General features: G+C 52.7%; 1 protein-coding gene and 33 non-coding genes across 34 annotated transcripts; all 34 read left to right on the top strand.

Moving 5' to 3' along the window:
* The first annotated feature begins 223 nt into the window (after nt 1–223).
* Nucleotides 224–297, top strand: Trnan-guu (transfer RNA asparagine (anticodon GUU)). Its single transcript has one exon. It is a non-coding gene; the product is annotated as a tRNA-Asn (tRNA).
* A 148-nt stretch (nt 298–445) lies between these two features.
* Nucleotides 446–519, top strand: Trnan-guu (transfer RNA asparagine (anticodon GUU)). The gene has a single exon. It is a non-coding gene; the product is annotated as a tRNA-Asn (tRNA).
* A 592-nt stretch (nt 520–1,111) lies between these two features.
* Trnan-guu (transfer RNA asparagine (anticodon GUU)) lies at nt 1,112–1,185 on the top strand. Its single transcript has one exon. It is a non-coding gene; the product is annotated as a tRNA-Asn (tRNA).
* A 149-nt stretch (nt 1,186–1,334) lies between these two features.
* Trnan-guu (transfer RNA asparagine (anticodon GUU)) lies at nt 1,335–1,408 on the top strand. The gene has a single exon. It is a non-coding gene; the product is annotated as a tRNA-Asn (tRNA).
* Nucleotides 1,409–1,779: 371 nt separating this feature from the next.
* On the top strand, nt 1,780–1,853 carry Trnan-guu (transfer RNA asparagine (anticodon GUU)). The gene has a single exon. It is a non-coding gene; the product is annotated as a tRNA-Asn (tRNA).
* A 150-nt stretch (nt 1,854–2,003) lies between these two features.
* Trnan-guu (transfer RNA asparagine (anticodon GUU)) lies at nt 2,004–2,077 on the top strand. The gene has a single exon. It is a non-coding gene; the product is annotated as a tRNA-Asn (tRNA).
* A 368-nt stretch (nt 2,078–2,445) lies between these two features.
* Nucleotides 2,446–2,519, top strand: Trnan-guu (transfer RNA asparagine (anticodon GUU)). The gene has a single exon. It is a non-coding gene; the product is annotated as a tRNA-Asn (tRNA).
* Nucleotides 2,520–2,668: 149 nt separating this feature from the next.
* Trnan-guu (transfer RNA asparagine (anticodon GUU)) lies at nt 2,669–2,743 on the top strand. Its single transcript has one exon. It is a non-coding gene; the product is annotated as a tRNA-Asn (tRNA).
* A 148-nt stretch (nt 2,744–2,891) lies between these two features.
* On the top strand, nt 2,892–2,965 carry Trnan-guu (transfer RNA asparagine (anticodon GUU)). The gene has a single exon. It is a non-coding gene; the product is annotated as a tRNA-Asn (tRNA).
* A 148-nt stretch (nt 2,966–3,113) lies between these two features.
* Nucleotides 3,114–3,187, top strand: Trnan-guu (transfer RNA asparagine (anticodon GUU)). The gene has a single exon. It is a non-coding gene; the product is annotated as a tRNA-Asn (tRNA).
* Nucleotides 3,188–3,555: 368 nt separating this feature from the next.
* Trnan-guu (transfer RNA asparagine (anticodon GUU)) lies at nt 3,556–3,629 on the top strand. The gene has a single exon. It is a non-coding gene; the product is annotated as a tRNA-Asn (tRNA).
* A 148-nt stretch (nt 3,630–3,777) lies between these two features.
* Trnan-guu (transfer RNA asparagine (anticodon GUU)) lies at nt 3,778–3,851 on the top strand. The gene has a single exon. It is a non-coding gene; the product is annotated as a tRNA-Asn (tRNA).
* Nucleotides 3,852–4,000: 149 nt separating this feature from the next.
* Nucleotides 4,001–4,074, top strand: Trnan-guu (transfer RNA asparagine (anticodon GUU)). The gene has a single exon. It is a non-coding gene; the product is annotated as a tRNA-Asn (tRNA).
* A 369-nt stretch (nt 4,075–4,443) lies between these two features.
* Nucleotides 4,444–4,517, top strand: Trnan-guu (transfer RNA asparagine (anticodon GUU)). Its single transcript has one exon. It is a non-coding gene; the product is annotated as a tRNA-Asn (tRNA).
* Nucleotides 4,518–4,888: 371 nt separating this feature from the next.
* On the top strand, nt 4,889–4,962 carry Trnan-guu (transfer RNA asparagine (anticodon GUU)). Its single transcript has one exon. It is a non-coding gene; the product is annotated as a tRNA-Asn (tRNA).
* Nucleotides 4,963–5,109: 147 nt separating this feature from the next.
* On the top strand, nt 5,110–5,183 carry Trnan-guu (transfer RNA asparagine (anticodon GUU)). The gene has a single exon. It is a non-coding gene; the product is annotated as a tRNA-Asn (tRNA).
* A 146-nt stretch (nt 5,184–5,329) lies between these two features.
* On the top strand, nt 5,330–5,404 carry Trnan-guu (transfer RNA asparagine (anticodon GUU)). The gene has a single exon. It is a non-coding gene; the product is annotated as a tRNA-Asn (tRNA).
* Nucleotides 5,405–5,551: 147 nt separating this feature from the next.
* Trnan-guu (transfer RNA asparagine (anticodon GUU)) lies at nt 5,552–5,625 on the top strand. The gene has a single exon. It is a non-coding gene; the product is annotated as a tRNA-Asn (tRNA).
* Nucleotides 5,626–6,437: 812 nt separating this feature from the next.
* On the top strand, nt 6,438–6,511 carry Trnan-guu (transfer RNA asparagine (anticodon GUU)). Its single transcript has one exon. It is a non-coding gene; the product is annotated as a tRNA-Asn (tRNA).
* Nucleotides 6,512–6,659: 148 nt separating this feature from the next.
* Nucleotides 6,660–6,733, top strand: Trnan-guu (transfer RNA asparagine (anticodon GUU)). The gene has a single exon. It is a non-coding gene; the product is annotated as a tRNA-Asn (tRNA).
* A 149-nt stretch (nt 6,734–6,882) lies between these two features.
* Nucleotides 6,883–6,956, top strand: Trnan-guu (transfer RNA asparagine (anticodon GUU)). The gene has a single exon. It is a non-coding gene; the product is annotated as a tRNA-Asn (tRNA).
* A 148-nt stretch (nt 6,957–7,104) lies between these two features.
* Trnan-guu (transfer RNA asparagine (anticodon GUU)) lies at nt 7,105–7,177 on the top strand. The gene has a single exon. It is a non-coding gene; the product is annotated as a tRNA-Asn (tRNA).
* A 189-nt stretch (nt 7,178–7,366) lies between these two features.
* LOC144169025 (uncharacterized) lies at nt 7,367–12,351 on the top strand. Its single transcript, XM_077698020.1, has one exon. The coding sequence runs from the start codon at nt 7,378–7,380 to the stop codon at nt 8,560–8,562; it is 1,185 nt and encodes a 394-aa protein (XP_077554146.1). The 5' UTR covers nt 7,367–7,377; the 3' UTR covers nt 8,563–12,351.
* Nucleotides 12,352–12,449: 98 nt separating this feature from the next.
* On the top strand, nt 12,450–12,523 carry Trnan-guu (transfer RNA asparagine (anticodon GUU)). The gene has a single exon. It is a non-coding gene; the product is annotated as a tRNA-Asn (tRNA).
* A 148-nt stretch (nt 12,524–12,671) lies between these two features.
* On the top strand, nt 12,672–12,745 carry Trnan-guu (transfer RNA asparagine (anticodon GUU)). Its single transcript has one exon. It is a non-coding gene; the product is annotated as a tRNA-Asn (tRNA).
* A 148-nt stretch (nt 12,746–12,893) lies between these two features.
* Trnan-guu (transfer RNA asparagine (anticodon GUU)) lies at nt 12,894–12,967 on the top strand. The gene has a single exon. It is a non-coding gene; the product is annotated as a tRNA-Asn (tRNA).
* A 368-nt stretch (nt 12,968–13,335) lies between these two features.
* On the top strand, nt 13,336–13,409 carry Trnan-guu (transfer RNA asparagine (anticodon GUU)). Its single transcript has one exon. It is a non-coding gene; the product is annotated as a tRNA-Asn (tRNA).
* A 146-nt stretch (nt 13,410–13,555) lies between these two features.
* Nucleotides 13,556–13,630, top strand: Trnan-guu (transfer RNA asparagine (anticodon GUU)). Its single transcript has one exon. It is a non-coding gene; the product is annotated as a tRNA-Asn (tRNA).
* A 147-nt stretch (nt 13,631–13,777) lies between these two features.
* Nucleotides 13,778–13,851, top strand: Trnan-guu (transfer RNA asparagine (anticodon GUU)). The gene has a single exon. It is a non-coding gene; the product is annotated as a tRNA-Asn (tRNA).
* Nucleotides 13,852–14,444: 593 nt separating this feature from the next.
* On the top strand, nt 14,445–14,518 carry Trnan-guu (transfer RNA asparagine (anticodon GUU)). Its single transcript has one exon. It is a non-coding gene; the product is annotated as a tRNA-Asn (tRNA).
* Nucleotides 14,519–14,666: 148 nt separating this feature from the next.
* Trnan-guu (transfer RNA asparagine (anticodon GUU)) lies at nt 14,667–14,740 on the top strand. The gene has a single exon. It is a non-coding gene; the product is annotated as a tRNA-Asn (tRNA).
* A 370-nt stretch (nt 14,741–15,110) lies between these two features.
* On the top strand, nt 15,111–15,184 carry Trnan-guu (transfer RNA asparagine (anticodon GUU)). Its single transcript has one exon. It is a non-coding gene; the product is annotated as a tRNA-Asn (tRNA).
* A 148-nt stretch (nt 15,185–15,332) lies between these two features.
* On the top strand, nt 15,333–15,406 carry Trnan-guu (transfer RNA asparagine (anticodon GUU)). The gene has a single exon. It is a non-coding gene; the product is annotated as a tRNA-Asn (tRNA).
* Nucleotides 15,407–15,553: 147 nt separating this feature from the next.
* Nucleotides 15,554–15,627, top strand: Trnan-guu (transfer RNA asparagine (anticodon GUU)). Its single transcript has one exon. It is a non-coding gene; the product is annotated as a tRNA-Asn (tRNA).
* The last annotated feature ends 136 nt before the right edge of the window (nt 15,628–15,763 follow it).

The following is a 15,763-nucleotide window of genomic DNA, read 5'->3' as shown; positions in this document are numbered from 1 at the left end:
CGCCTCCGTGGCGCAATCGGCTAGCGCGTTCGGCTGTTAAGCGAAAGGTTGGAGGTTCGCACCATCCCGGGGGCGAAAAGAGTGCTGCTTGCGGGAACGTTTTTTTGCTTGGGGATTATTCCCGCTGCCTTTTCTACATGAAAGTTCTATGGAATCATTTTTTGACTGCGGACTCTAGGTGGGTAACATTCGTGCGCTGTTTTGCAGTCGGCATCTCTGTCCCGCCTCCGTGGCGCAATTGGCTAGCGCGTTCGGCTGTTAACCGAAAGGTTGGAGGTTCGAGCCGTCCTGGGGGCGAAACGGTTGCTGGTTGCGGGCACGTTTTTTTTCTTGGGGATTATTTCCTCTGGCTTTTCTAAATGAAAGTTCTATGGAATTATTTTTTGACTGCGGACTCTGGGTGGGTAACATTCGTGCGCTGTTTTGCAGTCGGCATCTCCGTCCTGCCTCCGTGGCGCAATCGGCTAGCGCGTTCGGCTGTTAACCAAAAGGTTCGAGGTTCGAGCCCTCCCGGGGGCGAAACGGTTGCTTGTTGCGGGCACGTTTTTTTTTCTTAGGGATTATTACCGCTGCCTTTTCTAAATGAAAGTTCTATGAAAATATTTTTTGACTGCGGACTCTAGGTGGGTAGCATTCCTGCGCTGTTTTGCAGTCGGCATCTCCGTCCCGCCTCCGTGGAGCAACAGGCTTGCGCGTTCGGCTGTTAACCGAAAGGTTGGAGGTTCGAGCCTTCCCGGTTTCGAAAAGAGTGCTGCTTGCGGGTACGTTTTTTTTCTTGGCGAATATTCCTGCTGTCTTTTTTAAGAGAAAGTTCTATGGATTCATTTTTTGACTGCGGACTCTAGGTGGGTAGCATTCTTGCGCTGTTTTGCAGTCGGCATCTCCGTCCCGCCTCCGTGGCGCAATCGGCTAGCGCGTTCGGCTGTTAAGCGAAAGGTTGGAGGTTCGCACCATCCCGGGGGCGAAAAGAGTGCTGCTTGCGGGCACGTTTTTTTCTTGGGGATTATTCCCGCTGCCTTTTCTACATGAAAGTTCTATGGAATCATTTTTTGACTGCGGACTCTAGGTGGGTAGCATTCGTGCGCTGTTTTGCAGTCGGCATCTCTGTCCCGCCTCCGTGGCGCAATCGGATAGCGCGTTCGGCTGTTAACCGAAAGGTTGGAGGTTCGAGCCCTCCTGGGGGCGAAACGGTTGCTGGTTGCGGGCACGTTTTTTTTTCTTGGGGATTATTCCCGCTGCCTTTTCTAAATGAATGTTCTATGAAATCATTTTTTGACTGCGGACTCTAGGTGGGTAGCATTCGTGCGCTGTTTTGCAGTCGGCATCTCTGTCCCGCCTCCGTGGCGCAATCGGCTAGCGCGTTCGGCTGTTAACCGAAAGGTTGGAGGTTCGAGCCCTCCTGGGGGCGAAACGGTTGCTGGTTGCGGGCACGTTTTTTTTTCTTGGGGATTATTCCCGCTGCCTTTTCTAAATGAATGTTCTATGAAATCATTTTTTGACTGCGGACTCTAGGTGGGTAGCATTCGTGCGCTGTTTTGCAGTCGGCATCTCCGTCCCGCCTCCGTGGGTCAATCGGCTAGCGCGTTCGGCTGTTAACCGAAAGGTTGGAGGTTTGAGCCCTCCCGGGGGCGAAAAGAGTGCTGCTTGCGGGCACGTTTTTTTTCTTGGCATATATTCCTGCTGTCTTTTCTAAATGAAAGTTCTATGGATTCATTTTTTGACTGCGGACTCTAGGTGGGTAGCATTCGTGCACTGTTTTGCAGTCGGCATCTCCGTCCTGCCTCCGTGGCGCAATCGGCTAGCGCTTTCGGCTGTTAACCGAAAGGTTCGAGGTTCGAGCCCTCCCGGGGGCGAAACGGTTGCTTGTTGCGGGCACGTTTTTTTTTTCTTAGGGATTATTACCGCTGCCTTTTCTAAATGAAAGTTCTATGGATTCATTTTTTAACTGCGGACTCTAGGTGGGTAGCATTCGTGCGCTGTTTTGCAGTCGGCATCTCCGTCCCGCCTCCGTGGCGCAACCGGCTAGCGCGTTCGGCTGTTAACCGAAAGGTTGGAGGTTCGAGCCCTCCCGGTGGCGAAAAGAGTGCTGCTTGCGGGCACGTTTTTTTCTTGGCGAATATTCCTGCTGTCTTTTTTAAGAGAAAGTTCTATGGATTCATTTTTTGACTGCGGACTCTAGGTGGGTAGCATTCTTGCGCTGTTTTGCAGTCGGCATCTCCGTCCCGCCTCCGTGGCGCAATCGGCTAGCGCGTTCGGCTGTTAAGCGAAAGGTTGGAGGTTCGCACCATCCCGGGGGCGAAAAGAGTGCTGCTTGCGGGCACGTTTTTTTCTTGGGGATTATTCCCGCTGCCTTTTCTACATGAAAGTTCTATGGAATCATTTTTTGACTGCGGACTCTAGGTGGGTAGCATTCGTGCGCTGTTTTGCAGTCGGCATCTCTGTCCCGCCTCCGTGGCGCAATCGGCTAGCGCGTTCGGCTGTTAACCGAAAGGTTGGAGGTTCGAGCCCTCCTGGGGGCGAAACGGTTGCTGGTTGCGGGCACGTTTTTTTTTCTTGGGGATTATTCCCGCTGCCTTTTCTAAATGAATGTTCTATGAAATCATTTTTTGACTGCGGACTCTAGGTGGGTAGCATTCGTGCGCTGTTTTGCAGTCGGCAACTCCGTCCCGCCTCCGTGGCGCAATCGGCTAGCGCGTTCGGCTGTTAACCGAAAGGTTGGAGGTTCGAGCCCCCCCCGGGGGCGACAGCAAGGCTGCTTGCGGGCACGTTTTTTTTCCTGGGGATTATTCCCGGTGCCTTTTCTAAATGAAAGTTCTATGGATTCATTTTTTAACTGCGGACTCTAGGTGGGTAGCATTCGTGCACTGTTTTGCAGTCGGCATCTCCGTCCCGCCTCCGTGGCGCAATCGGCTAGCGCGTTTGGCTGTTAACCGAAAGGTTGGAGGTTCGAGCCCCCCCGGGGGCGACAGCAAGGCTGCTTGCGGGCACGTTTTTTTTCCTGGGGATTATTCCCGGTGCCTTTTCTAATTGAAAGTTCTATGGATTCGTTTTTTGACTGCGGACTCTAGGTGGGTAGCATTCGTGCACTGTTTTGCAGAGGGAATTTCTGTCCCGCCTCCGTGGCGCAATCGGCTAGCGCGTTCGGCTGTTAACCGAAAGGTTGGAGGTTCGAGCCCTCCCGGGGGAGAAACGGTTGCTTGTTGCGGGCACGTTTTTTTTCTTAGGGATTATTACCGCTGCCTTTTCTAAATGAAAGTTCTATGAAAATATTTTTTGACTGCGGAGTCTGGGTGGGTAACATTCGTGCGCTGTTTTGCAGTCGGCATCTCCGTCCCGCCTCCGTGGCGCAATCGGCTAGCGCGTTCGGCAGTTAACCGAAAGGTTCGAGGTTCGAGCCCCCCCGCGGGCGACATCAAGGCTGCTTGCGGGCACGTTTTTTTCCTGGGGATTTTTCCGCTGCCTTTTCTAAATGAAAGTTCTATGGAATCATTTTTTGACGGCGGACTCTAGGTGGGTAGCATTCGTGCGCTGTTTTGCAGTCGGCATCTCCGTCCCGCCTCCGTGGCGCAATCGGCTAGCGCGTTCGGCTGTTAACCGAAAGGTTGGAGGTTCGAGCCGTCCTGGGGGCGAAACGGTTGCTGGTTGCGGGCACGTTTTTTTTCTTGGGGATTATTTCCGCTGGCTTTTCTAAATGAAAGTTCTATGGAATTATTTTTTGACTGCGGACTCTGGGTGGGTAACATTCGTGCGCTGTTTTGCAGTCGGCATCTCCGTCCTGCCTCCGTGGCGCAATCGGCTAGCGCGTTCGGCTGTTAACCAAAAGGTTCGAGGTTCGAGCCCTCCCGGGGGCGAAACGGTTGCTTGTTGCGGGCACGTTTTTTTTCCTTAGGGATTATTACCGCTGCCTTTTCTAAATGAAAGTTCTATGAAAATATTTTTTGACTGCGGACTCTAGGTGGGTAGCATTCCTGCGCTGTTTTGCAGTCGGCATCTCCGTCCCGCCTCCGTGGAGCAACCGGCTAGCGCGTTCGGCTGTTAACCGAAAGGTTGGAGGTTCGAGCCCTCCCGGTGGCGAAAAGAGTGCTGCTTGCGGGCACGTTTTTTTTCTTGGCGAATATTCCTGCTGTCTTTTTTAAGAGAAAGTTCTATGGATTCATTTTTTGACTGCGTACTCTAGGTGGGTAGCATTCTTGCGCTGTTTTGCAGTCGGCATCTCCGTCCCGCCTCCGTGGCGCAATCGGCTAGCGCGTTCGGCTGTTAAGCGAAAGGTTGGAGGTTCGCACCATCCCGGGGGCGAAAAGAGTGCTGCTTGCGGGCACGTTTTTTTCTTGGGGATTATTCCCGCTGCCTTTTCTACATGAAAGTTCTATGGAATCATTTTTTGACTGCGGACTCTAGGTGGGTAGCATTCGTGCGCTGTTTTGCAGTCGGCATCTCTGTCCCGCCTCCGTGGCGCAATCGGCTAGCGCGTTCGGCTGTTAACCGAAAGGTTGGAGGTTGGAGCCCTCCTGGGGGCGAAACGGTTGCTGGTTGCGGGCACGTTTTTTTTTCTTGGGGATTATTCCCGCTGCCTTTTCTAAATGAATGTTCTATGAAATCATTTTTTGACTGCGGACTCTAGGTGGGTAGCATTCGTGCGCTGTTTTGCAGTCGGCATCTCCGTCCCGCCTCCGTGGGTCAATCGGCTAGCGCGTTCGGCTGTTAACCGAAAGGTTGGAGGTTTGAGCCCTCCCGGGGGCGAAAAGAGTGCTGCTTGCGGGCACGTTTTTTTTCTTGGCAAATATTCCTGCTGTCTTTTCTAAATGAAAGTTCTATGGATTCATTTTTTGACTGCGGACTCTAGGTGGGTAGCATTCGTGCACTGTTTTGCAGTCGGCATCTCCGTCCCGCCTCCGTGGCGCAATCGGCTAGCGCGTTCGGCTGTTAACCGAAAGGTTGGAGGTTCGGGCCCCCCCGGGGGCGACAGCAAGGCTGCTTGCGGGCACGTTTTTTTCCTGGGGATAATTCCCGGTGCCTTTTCTAAATAAAAGTTCTATGGATTCGTTTTTTGACTGCGGACTCTGGGTGGGTAGCATTCGTGCACTGTTTTGCAGTCGGCATCTCCGTCCCGCCTCCGTGGCGCAATCGGCTAGCGCGTTCGGCTGTTAACCGAAAGGTTGGAGGTTCGGGCCCCCCCGGGGGCGAAACGGTTGCTTGTTGCGGGCACGTTTTTTTTCTTAGGGATGATTCCCGGTGCCTTTTCTAAATGAAAGTTCTATGGATTCATTTTTGACTGCGGACTCTAGGTGGGTAGCATTCGTGCACTGTTTTGCAGTCGGCATTTCCGTCCCGCCTCCGTGGCGCAATCGGCTAGCGCGTTCGGCTGTTAACCGAAAGGTTGGAGGTTCGAGCCCTCCCGGGGCGAAACGGTTGCTGGTTGCGGGCACGTTTTTTTTCTTAGGGATTATTCCCGGTGCCTTTTCTAAATGAAAGTTCTATGGATTCATTTTTTGACTGCGGACTCTAGGTGGGTAGCATTCGTGCACTGTTTTGCAGTCGGCATCTCCGTCCCGCCTCCGTGGCGCAATCGGCTAGCGCGTTCGGCTGTTAACCGAAAGGTTGGAGGTTCGGGCCCCCCCGGGGGCGACAGCAAGGCTGCTTGCGGGCACGTTTTTTTCCTGGGGATAATTCCCGGTGCCTTTTCTAAATAAAAGTTCTATGGATTCGTTTTTTGACTGCGGACTCTGGGTGGGTAGCATTCGTGCACTGTTTTGCAGTCGGCATCTCCGTCCCGCCTCCGTGGCGCAATCGGCTAGCACGTTCGGCTGTTAACCGAAAGGTTCGAGGTTCGAGCCCCCCCACGGGCGACAGCAAGGCTGCTTGCGGGCACGTTTTTTTCCTGGGGATTTTTCCCGCTGCCTTTTCTAAATGAATGTTCTATGGAATCATTTTTTGACTGCAGGCTCTAGGTGGGTAGCATTCGTGCGCTGTTTTGCAGTCGGCATCTCCCTCCTGCCTCCGTGGCGCAATCGGCTAGCGCGTTCGGCTGTTAACCGAAAGGTTCGAGGTTCGAGCCCCCCCACGGGCGACAGCAAGGCTGCTTGCGGGCACGTTTTTTTTCCTGGGGATTTTTCCCGCTGCCTTTTCTAAATGAATGTTCTATGGAATCATTTTTTGACTGCAGGCTCTAGGTGGGTAGCATTCGTGCGCTGTTTTGCAGTCGGCATCTCCGTCCTGCCTCCGTGGCGCAATCGGCTAGCGCGTTCGGCTGTTAACCGAAAGGTTCGAGGTTCGAGCCCCCCCACGGGCGACAGCAAGGCTGCTTGCGGGCACGTTTTTTTTCCTGGGGATTTTTCCCGCTGCCTTTTCTAAATGAATGTTCTATGGAATCATTTTTTGACTGCAGGCTCTAGGTGGGTAGCATTCGTGCGCTGTTTTGCAGTCGGCATCTCCGTCCCGCCTCCGTGGCGCAATCGGCTAGCGCGTTCGGCTGTTAACCGAAAGGTTGGAGGTTCGAGCCCTCCCGGGGGCGAAACGGTTGCTTGTTGCGGGCACGTTTTTTTTCTTAGGGATTATTACCGCTGCCTTTTCTAAATGAAAGTTCTATGGAATTATTTTTTGACTGCGGACTCTGGGTGGGTAACATTTGTGCGCTGTTTTGCAGTCGGCATCTCCGTCCCGCCTCCGTGGCGCAATCGGCTAGCGCGTTCGGCTGTTAACCGAAAGGTTGGAGGTTCGAGCCGTCCTGGGGGCGAAACGGTTGCTGGTTGCAGGCACGTTTTTTTTTCTTGGGGATAATTTCCGCTGGCTTTTCTAAATGAAAGTTCTATGGAATTATTTTTTGACTGCGGACTCTGGGTGGGTAACATTTGTGCGCTGTTTTGCAGTCGGCATCTCCGTCCCGACTCCGTGGCGCAATAGGCTAGCGCGTTCGGCTGTTAACCGAAAGGTTGGAGGTTCGAGCCCCCCCGGGGGCGACAGCAAGGCTGCTTGCGGGCACGTTTTTTTTCCTGGGAATTATTCCCGGTGCCTTTTCTAAATGAATGTTCTATGGAATCATTTTTTGACTGCGGACTCTAGGTTGGTAGCATTCGTGCGCTGTTTTGCAGTCGGCATCTCCGTCCCGCCTCCGTGCGCAATCGGCTAGCGCGTTCGGCTGTTAACCGAAAGGTTGGAGGTTTGAACCCTCCCGGGGGCGAAAAGAGTGCTGCTTGCGGGCACGATTTTTTTCTTGGCAAATATTCCTGCTGTCTTTTCTAAAAGAAAGTTCTATGGATTCATTTTTTGACTGCGGACTCTAGGTGGGTAGCATTCGTGCGCTGTTTTGCAGTCGGCAACTCCGTCCCGACTCCGTGGCGCAGGATTCTGCTTCCGGTAGCGCTAGCGTGCGGTCGCAGAATGTCGAGCTCCGCCCAAGGAGCGGCTTCAGCGGGCCTTTCGGCCCGCGGTAACAGGATATATGCCCAGGATGCTGATGATTACCAAGTACTTTTGCCACAGTTTCCTTCAGGTCAGTCGGTTTTAAACACGGTTTTTCTTCATGCCGACATGCGTGCCCGGCCTTACCGCGTTGATGACTTTCGAGACGTTTTGGCTCGTCTGGAACTGCTCCCCGACGTCGTGGCGTTGGGGGCGTACCAGATGAGTCACGTTTGGGCAGTGACGTTCAAGTCGGCGGAGGGTGTAAAGAAAATTTCTGCCCTCGCTGATATCAAGGTGAAGGATCGTCGGTGCCTTGTTATCGACCCGTCTAATCAAGAAGCCCGCCTCAAGCTTCACTGGCTGCTGCACAACGTGCCGGACGACGCCGTTCGCGCTGCGCTGGCGCCCTACGGGCGTGTCGGCGAGGTGCGCAGGGAGCGGTGGCGCGTCGAAGGCATCCAAGACAAGGGCTCGACACTTCGTACGGTGACCCTCAAGTTGAAGGCGGGCGTGACCATCGACGACCTGCCGCACGAACTTCGTGTGGCGGGTGACAAGGCCCTCGTCGTCGTCGCTGGAAGGGCCCCGCAGTGCTTACGTTGCAACCTCAAGGGGCACGTCAGGCGAGAATGCAAGGTTCCGAAGTGTTCTTCGTGCCGTCGCTTCGGGCATGATGCAAGCGCCTGCGTTAAGTCCTATGCCAGCGTCACCGGTCCAGCGAGGGAGGACGACCTCCGCGAAAACCTCATGGACGAGGCAGAAGCGGAGGAGACGGCTGCAGGAGTAGCCGACAAGGCGGTGAAGGAGTCGACGTCGGCGGGGCGGGTCGAGGCTGAGGCTGGCCAGCGCGTTCCTGAAAAGGAGCAGCCGGTCGAGCCGAAGACGCCTCCCCCTCACGTCTCGTCGAACGAGGACCACGGAACCGGAGCGGCAAGTCAGGGGACGACGGAGGTGTCGGCTCTAGCAGCCGAAGCCGTGCAAATGGACCTGAGTGGGGCCGTGGCAAAGCGACAACGCGAAAGCAACGACACAGAGCAGGGTGACGGACTCGCCAGCAGCGAGGAGCCCCCGGCTAAGGCGGTTTCAGTGAGACGTCCGAGCTTCAAGCCGAAGCCCAACGTCCCACCAGACCGAACGAAAAATCCGGCTCCGCCCTCCTAGCCAGCACGTCACTACGAAAGGTAGTCGCCATCCTGTTCCTCAGTGTTTGTTGTTGCGCTGCTGTCTTGAATCGCCAACGAACTAAACGCAACAGTGTAGTTGGGTCAAGGCAGTATTTTTGGAGGGGGTATTGTGTTCCTGATGCTTATGCTTTGAGCTTTAGGTTTGGCTGGGGGGAGGGTGGCAGTGTGTATTGCAGCGGCCGTGAATCCCGCAGGCCATATGAATGTTTTATAAGTGCGGGATTTTGGAGCGTGTATGGGATGTTTGCAGTTGATGAAGCGTCGTTCTTTTTCGTGCTGCATGAATGTAAGTGTTGTGCGATAAGTCTAGCTCCCTCCTAAAACATGGTTTACTTGAGCAAACCAATGCGCATCGCCACGCTTAACGTCAGGGGATTTTCGGATCGGAGACGTCAAAATCAGGTGTATCGACTCGTAACAGATGAGGATTTGGACATCGTGGCCTTGCAAGAGACCAAAGTTGGGAGGGAGGACCAGACGGATCGTATGGTGCGGCCCTTTATTGCGCGCTATGATGTGTGCGTGTCGCATGCGGTCGGGTTTTCTGCGGGTTGCGCACTTCTAATTCGGAGAAGCTTAGGGGCCGCTCTAAAGACTGTCACCGCCTCGGAAACGGGGCGGTATGTTGTGTGCGACTTGGAGTATTGTTCCAATGAATGGCGTGTAATGTGTGTCTACGGGCCCACCAATACAGCCGAAAGGAAGGCTTTCTTTGAAGAAATGCGTCCATGGTGTGAGACGGAACGGCTCTTAATTTTAATGGGCGATTATAATTGTGTTTGCTCAGCGCGCGACAAAAGCAGCACGACCAATTTCAGAGACGCCAGTACGGTGGTACTGAATGAGATAGTAGCCGGCTGCGCCCTGGAAGATGCAGGTGATAGCATGAGCAATGCAGGCACCGTTCGCTACACACACTTTCAGGGCAATAGTCATGCGCGGCTCGACAGGGTGTATCTTTCCGTAGAACTCGTACGTGAATGTGACAAATACGAAGTGACCCCTGTTTCATTTAGCGACCATTGTCTGGTGTCGTTAACACTAGGCAGGGCCGCTAAACGTGGAAACGCGTTCTCCTGGGGTTTGTGGAAAATGAACAACAAACTTCTGCAAGATGATAAATTCGTCGAGGCCGTTGACGCATGCGCACGGACCTCGTTTAGCAGCTCAGACGTGACGAACTTCATTCGGAAGTGGGAGCTGTTCAAACAAGAAGTTAAGCTAAAAGGCCTTGAACGTTCTTCTGCAATGAAGAGCGACGAGAAAAAGAAAGAAGCCACGCTACGAAGTAATCTCGACGCTCTTATTGTAGCAGAATGTAGATCGCCGGGGACGTGCAGAGATGACATACAGAATGTTAAAGCACAGCTCGAGGTCTTAGATCAGGGCAAATATCATGGCGCGCTTGTTCGCGCAAGAGCAGAAAAGATGCTGCTGGGAGAGGCGCCGACCAAAAGAGCCTTATGCTCCGAGAAAAAGTACGCTCGCAGAAATGCGATAGCGGAAATAGAAAGCGAAGGCGTCTTGTACAAGGATCAAGCCAGCATAGAACGCTGTTTTTGTAACTTTTACGACAAGCTGTTTGCACGTCACGCTATTGATGTCGTGGCGTTTAAGGATGAATTTTTGAGATTGTTACCATGCCTAAACAAAGAGATGTCAGCACTGCTCGAAACAGACATAACGGAGAATGAAGTAAGAAAAGCTATAGAGGAGTTGAGTCCGGGAAAGACGCCTGGCCCCGATGGGCTAAGCGCTGCATTCTATAAAAAGTTTAAAGAGTGCCTAAGTCCAGTGTTGTGTACGTTATACGCTGAGGCGTATCAGAATGGTGTGCTGCCACCGTCTTTTCATGAGTCGCACACCATTTTTATTCCTAAGTCAGATGATGACGCCAAACTCCGAGCTGTATCTGGGTATCGCCCAATCAGTCTCACTAATGTAGACTATAAGATTTTAATGAAAATTCTGGCGAGTCGTTTGCAGACTGTTATTAGGGACATCGTTGGACCGCATCAAACATGCGGTATAAAGGGGCGGTCGATAGTAACGAACATTCATACTGCTCGAAGTGTTCTTGAGTGTTGCGACAGCACTCAAGGTTCTCTAGCAATGCTCCAGGTAGACCTGGAGAAGGCGTTCGATCAGGTATCACACGAGCTCCTTATAGCCATGTTAGAGCATATAAATGTAGGGGCTGTTATTCTTCAAGGAGTGCGCATGGCGTATAGTGGGTGTTCAACTAGCCTCGTTGTGAACAAGTCGCTCAGCAAAGCAGTGCAGGTTCAACGTGGCGTACGTCAGGGTTGCCCATTGTCCCCATTGCTTTTCTGTGTATATGTAGAAGCGTTTTGTTTGAGTGTTATTGGAAGCAAAACCATCAACGGCTTTCGACTACAGTCGTGTGAGGTGCGTGTGTTGGCCTATGCCGACGACATTGCACTTTTCTTTATTGATAAAAGCAGCATAAGCGAAGCTGTAAAGACACTAAAGGCCTTTTGTAAATACAGTGCCAGCAGTGTGAACTGGCAAAAATGTTTAGGTTTCTGGCACGGCCAATGGGAAGAAGCCCCGGAGGTGTTTGAAAGCATAAGCTGGCAGACGACGCCAACCAAATACTTAGGTGTGCCTCTCGAAAACTACGAGGACAGTGATCCCTATTGGCGCAGACAGACAGCTGAATTGCGCGATAGAGCAGAAAAATGGCAAGGCACTGGGCTCTCCATTTTTGCAAGAGGCTCAGTCTGCAATGTGTTCTTAATAAGTAAAATATGGTACGTGCTCCAGGTGTTACACTGTTCGCGTGCGCATGTGCAGGCGTTGCACCGCGTTTTCGCCGTGTTAATTTGGGAGTCCACGTGGGACAAAACAAGTCGAACGAACTTGTTTCGGCGCGTGCGTAGCGGGGGCCTTTCCTTGTCTCATTTGTTTTTACGACAGGTTGTCAATCGTTTTCTCTTCCTTCGGGATGTACAAGACCCCTTTTTGCGTACTGTTTGCCAAATGAAGTTGTCTGTGGTGTTACCCGATTTTGTTATAGCGTCAGCACGTTTTCCTGTCTTGACAATGAAGGGATACTTCCGCGAAGTTGTTCAAGCGACCCAGTTTTTGCGTGCCCGCTTCACGATGGAATACCTATGTAGCGTAACGCGGAAAAAATTGTATAATGATCTCGTTGACTCTGTATTTCCAGTTCCACTGTACCGGTCAATGTACCGTGCAGGGCCAGGCCAGGATGTGCTTAAACGCGTGAAATCTATGGCGGTACCCCCATGGGTTAAAACGTTCTTTTTTAAGCTCCACGCGGGTGTCCTACCAGTCAAAACGTGGCAAAAAGAGAAAGGACTGTACGTTCCGTGGGGGGTTGACTGTTATCCGTGCAAAAAGCCGGAGACAGTAGAACACGTGTTTTTAGAATGTTGGGATGGGGTCTTTTTTTGGGACGTGCTTCAGAGGACTTTGAAGAAAGATTTCCCTTTAGACGCCTACGGAATCAGGTTTATACCCATCGAGAATGACGGCGGGATGCCGTATGATGTGGTGATGGTTTTGGCTCTGCACGGCATTTGGAAATCTCGCATGGCTATACGCCACCGCGATGTTGATGCTAAGCGTTCCAAGGAATACTTTGGAGAAACTGTTCGTTTGATTGTAGAGGTTTGGAAGACTCAGCCTGACCCCCCGGAATGGCTTCCAGTAATGGAGTCGCTGACAAACCTTAAGCAGTTTTAGCCATTTCCTGCTAGCAAAAGACTGTTAGCAGTTTTATCAGGGTATGTTACAGCTTTGTGTACCTGTTTTCCTTGCTTTGCGTGCTTGTTCTCTGTCAGAGTGTGGCAATAAAGAAAAAAAAAAAAAAAAAAAGACTCCGTGGCGCAATCGGCTAGCGCGTTCGGCTGTTAACCGAAATGTTGGAGGTTCGAGCCCCCCCGGGGGCGACAGCAAGGCTGCTTGCGGGCACGTTTTTTTTCCTGGGGATTATTCCCGGTGCCTTTTCTAAATGAAAGTTCTATGGATTCATTTTTTGACTGCGGACTCTAGATGGGTAGCATTCGTGCACTGTTTTGAGGTCGGCATCTCCGTCCCGCCTCCGTGGCGCAATCGGCTAGCGCGTTCGGCTGTTAACCGGAAGGTTGGAGGTTCGAGCCCCCCCGGGGGCGACAGCAAGGCTGCTTGCGGGCACGTTTTTTTTCCTGGGGATTATTCCCGGTGCCTTTTCTAACTGAATGTTCTATGGAATCATTTTTTGACTGCGGACTCTAGGTGGGTAGCATTCGTGCGCTGTTTTGCAGTCGGCATCTCCGTCCCGCCTCCGTGGCGCAATCGGCTAGCGCGTTCGGCTGTTAACCGAAAGGTTGGAGGTTCGAGCCCTCCCTGGGGCGAAAAGAGTGCTGCTTGCGGGCACGTTTTTTTTCTTAGGGATTATTACCGCTGCCTTTTCTAAATGAAAGTTCTATGGAAATATTTTTTGACTGCGGAGTCTGGGTGGGTAACATTCGTGCGCTGTTTTGCAGTCGGCATCTCCGTCCCGCCTCCGTGGCGCAATCAGCTAGCGCGTTCGGCAGTTAACCGAAAGGTTCGAGGTTCGAGCCCCCCCGCGGGCGACATCAAGGCTGCTTGCGGGCACGTTTTTTTCCTGGGGATTTTTCCGCTGCCTTTTCTAAATGAAAGTTCTATGGAATCATTTTTTGACGGCGGACTCTAGGTGGGTAGCATTCGTGCGCTGTTTTGCAGTCGGCATCTCCGTCCCGCCTCCGTGGCGCAATCGGCTAGCGCGTTCGGCTGTTAACCGAAAGGTTGGAGGTTCGGGCCCCCCCGGGGGCGAAACGGTTGCTTGTTGCGGGCACGTTTTTTTTCTTAGGGATGATTCCCGGTGCCTTTTCTAAATGAAAGTTCTATGGATTCATTTTTGACTGCGGACTCTAGGTGGGTAGCATTCGTGCACTGTTTTGCAGTCGGCATTTCCGTCCCGCCTCCGTGGCGCAATCGGCTAGCGCGTTCGGCTGTTAACCGAAAGGTTGGAGGTTCGAGCCCTCCCGGGGCGAAACGGTTGCTTGTTGCGGGCACGTTTTTTTTCTTAGGGATTTTTCCCGGTGCCTTTTCTAAATGAAAGTTCTATGGATTCATTTTTTGACTGCGGACTCTAGGTGGGTAGCATTCGTGCACTGTTTTGCAGTCGGCATCTCCGTCCCGCCTCCGTGGCGCAATCGGCTAGCGCGTTCGGCTGTTAACCGAAAGGTTGGAGGTTCGGGCCCTCCCGGGGGCGACAGCAAGGCTGCTTGCGGGCACGTTTTTTTCCTGGGGATAATTCCCGGTGCCTTTTCTAAATGAAAGTTCTCTGGATTCGTTTTTTGACTGCGGACTCTAGGTGGGTAGCATTCGTGCACTGTTTTGCATTCGGCATCTCCGTCCCGCCTCCGTGGCCCAATCGGCTAGCGCGTTCGGCTGTTAACCGAAAGGTTGGAGGTTCCAGCCCTCCCGTAGGCGAAACGGTTGCTTGTTGCGGGCACGTTTTTTTTCTTAGGGATTATTACCGCTGCCTTTTCTAAATGAAAGTTCTATGAAAATATTTTTTGACTGCGGACTCTAGGTGGGTAGCATTCGTGCGCTGTTTTGCAGTCGGCATCTCCGTCCCGCCTCCGTGGCGCAATCGGCTAGCGCGTTCGGCAGTTAACCGAAATGTTCGAGGTTCGAGCCCCCCCCGCGGGCGACAGCAAGGCTGCTTGCGGGCACGTTTTTTTTTCCTTGGGATTATTCCCGCTGCCTTTTCTAAATGAAAGTTCTATGGAATTATTTTTTGACTGCGGACTCTGGGTGGGTAACATTTGTGCGCTGTTTTGCAGTCGGCATCTCCGTCCCGCCTCCGTGGCGCAATCGGCTGGCGCGTTCGGCTGTTAACCGAAGAGTTGGAGGTTCGAGCCCTCCCGGGGGCGAAACGGTTGCTTGTTGCGGGCACGTTTTTTTTCTTAGGGATTATTACCGCTGCCTTTTCTAAATGAAAGTTCTATGGAATTATTTTTTGACTGCGGACTCTGGGTGGGTAACATTTGTGCGCTGTTTTGCAGTCGGCATCTCCGTCCCGCCTCCGTGGCGCAATCGGCTAGCGCGTTCGGCTGTTAACCGAAAGGTTGGAGGTTCGAGCCGTCCTGGGGGCGAAACGGTTGCTGGTTGCAGGCACGTTTTTTTTCTTGGGGATAATTTCCGCTGGCTTTTCTAAATGAAAGTTCTATGGAATTATTTTTTGACTGCGGACTCTGGGTGGGTAACATTTGTGCGCTGTTTTGCAGTCGGCATCTCCGTCCCGACTCCGTGGCGCAATCGGCTAGCGCGTTCGGCTGTTAACCGAAAGGTTGGATGTTCGAGCCCCCCCGGGGGCGACAGCAAGGCTGCTTGCGGGCACGTTTTTTTTCCTGGGAATTATTCCCGGTGCCTTTTCTAAATGAATGTTCTATGGAATCATTTTTTGACTGCGGACTCTAGGTGGGTAGCATTCGTGCGCTGTTTTGCAGTCGGCAACTCCGTCCCGCCTCCGTGGCGCAATCGGCTAGCGCGTTCGGCTGTTAACCGAAAGGTTGGAGGTTCGAGCCCCCCCGGGGGCGACAGCAAGGCTGCTTGCGGGCACGTTTTTTTTCCTGGGGATTATTCCCGGTGCCTTTTCTAAATGAAAGTTCTATGGATTCATTTTTTGACTGCGGACTCTAGATGGGTAGCATTCGTGCACTGTTTTGAGGTCGGCATCTCCGTCCCGCCTCCGTGGCGCAATCGGCTAGCGCGTTCGGCTGTTAACCGGAAGGTTGGAGGTTCGAGCCCCCCCGGGGGCGACAGCAAGGCTGCTTGCGGGCACGTTTTTTTCCTGGGGATAATTCCCGGTGCCTTTTCTAAATGAAAGTTCTCTGGATTCGTTTTTTGACTGCGGACTCTAGGTGGGTAGCATTCGTGCACTGTTTTGCATTCGGCATCTCCGTCCCGCCTCCGTGGCGCAATCGGCTAGCGCGTTCGGCTGTTAACCGAAAGGTTGGAGGTTCCAGCCCTCCCGTAGGCGAAACGGTTGCTTGTTGCGGGCACGTTTTTTTTCTTAGGGATTATTACCGCTGCCTTTTCTAAATGAAAGTTCTATGAAAATATTTTTTGACTGCGGACTCTAGGTGGGTAGCATTCGTGCGCTGTTTTGCAGTCGG

Source organism: Haemaphysalis longicornis, unplaced genomic scaffold, assembly GCF_048455015.1.
Source record: "Haemaphysalis longicornis isolate Haplotype H1 unplaced genomic scaffold, Haemaphysalis longicornis Haplotype H1 scaffold_2, whole genome shotgun sequence".
NCBI classification, from domain to species: domain Eukaryota; kingdom Metazoa; phylum Arthropoda; class Arachnida; order Ixodida; family Ixodidae; genus Haemaphysalis; species Haemaphysalis longicornis.
Note: the sequence above shows the minus strand (reverse complement) of the source record. Positions and strands in the feature narration are given on the sequence as shown.